At 56.9% G+C, this 1,627-nt stretch overlaps 1 protein-coding gene across 1 annotated transcript in view; it reads right to left on the bottom strand.

The window, feature by feature from the left end:
• The window catches only part of GALNT12 (polypeptide N-acetylgalactosaminyltransferase 12), a 46,958-nt gene that overhangs the window by 44,645 nt on the left and 686 nt on the right, over window positions 1-1,627 (bottom strand). Inside the window, exon 2 of the mRNA XM_014938437.1 lies at window positions 1,403-1,622. Within this exon, the coding sequence (XP_014793923.1) occupies window positions 1,403-1,622 (220 nt within the window). The remainder of the gene's footprint in view (window positions 1-1,402; window positions 1,623-1,627) is intronic.

Below are 1,627 nucleotides of genomic sequence, written 5' to 3'. Positions count from 1 at the left end.
AAACACCCCCCCCCCCCCCCCCCATCTCTAATGTCCCCTACTCAACAACTGTGATCTTCCATTTCCTGCAACACCCTGCCTGGGAAAAGTGGCAGGAGTCCAAAATTATGTATTGAAATGATTTAAATTCTTCCTGTAGAAACACAACTGAAACAGTCCTTTTTAGCCTATGGTCTATAGGCTGCTTCTAAGGAGAGAATGAAAGAAACCAAGCCTACTGTCATGCTTAAATTTACAATAAAAAGGCCTTGCACTTGCACTGCAATTGTTGAAGAGCTATCGTAGGATTCATGTTTTAGATTCAGCACTAACAACTGGAGTTGAGCTAACTACTGGGCAGGACACACTGATGTGAAGTCAACCCATGGTCGAGGCAGAGCCCTGCTTTCTCCACAGCTCTTTGCTAGCACACAAACCTGCTGCAATGAAATATGCTGGCAGAAGCCAAGCTCGGGTGAAACAGAGGAGAGGGCTCTGCAGCCCTCAGTCTGTCCTGACCCCTTTGACTGAAGGCACATACCTGTAACCGGCCCACCCGTCCCTCACCCCCTGCTCCTGTGACTGCTCGCACTGGGATGATCTACTCAGTCACACCAAGAGTTTGCCTCAGGCCAGAACTGGCCATCAAGTCGGACCTGCTGGGCAGCACCGACTGCACGACCGCGCCTGTAAACTAGAAATCACCTCAGCAAAGGGTATCTAATCCTTAGTTTACAATTGCTCATGCCACCAGCTGGCATTAGTATTGTAAGTGTAAATTGTCCCACCAAGTATCCGGGATCAAGCAAAGTCCCAGTTTAGAAGAACGTTATGCACCTCTTTGAGGGTTTCTGCATCGCTTCTGGTAAATCTGATGATAAAACAATCTCCTTTATACTGTGTGGCACGAGACATCTGAACACAATGCACAGCTGAAGTTTGGGGACCGCAACGTTTGTAAAGCTGGGAGTGACTGGAAAAGCACACTGCTGCCTGCGGTGACCGATGGGCCGGCAAGGAGGAGAAGCAGGGCAGCCTGAGGGCTGAAACCCCTCTGCCAGGGGCTGCCCGAGGGGAACAACCTCTCCCGACCTGCACCCCGACGTGATACTGCTTCTGCCTCGTGGAGGAGCAGAAAACAGGCAACAAAAATCAGCGACTTGGTGAGCAAACGTGTCTGGGTGGGGAAATGAAAGTTTTAAAAGCCTCCACGCTTCTGAGCGAGCTACAGCCGGGACACCATTACCCCCTTCCCTCCCACCCCGCCGACCGGGGCCACCAAACTCCGCTCTGTGTGTGGGAGCGGCTCCGAGGAGGCAGACCCAGGGGCAGGCACGGCTCCTCTGCCCCCAGCCCCACCTGCCCCCGGGTCCCCCGGCGCCGGAGCCCGGCGGGGGCGGCAGGTGGAGCGTTGGGTACTCACAGCGGGTGCCAGCGCTCGGGCAGGCGGCGGTGCAGGGAGATGCGGTCGCTCAGGTAGATGTTGATCTGGTGCCGGCGGATGCTCTCCTCCTGCAGCCGCTTCTCGGCCGGGCTCAGCTCCAGCCGCACCGCCCGGCCCAGCTCGCCCAGCGACCCCGGCTCCGGGGCCGGCTTGGCGTACACCGGCCTCCGCAGCAGCTCGGTGTCGGCGGGCGGCGGGGCGCGG

This window comes from Calidris pugnax, unplaced genomic scaffold, assembly GCF_001431845.1.
Source record: "Calidris pugnax isolate Ruff unplaced genomic scaffold, ASM143184v1 scaffold13, whole genome shotgun sequence".
Taxonomy (NCBI): domain Eukaryota; kingdom Metazoa; phylum Chordata; class Aves; order Charadriiformes; family Scolopacidae; genus Calidris; species Calidris pugnax.
This window is presented reverse-complemented; position numbering and strand designations above follow the sequence as displayed.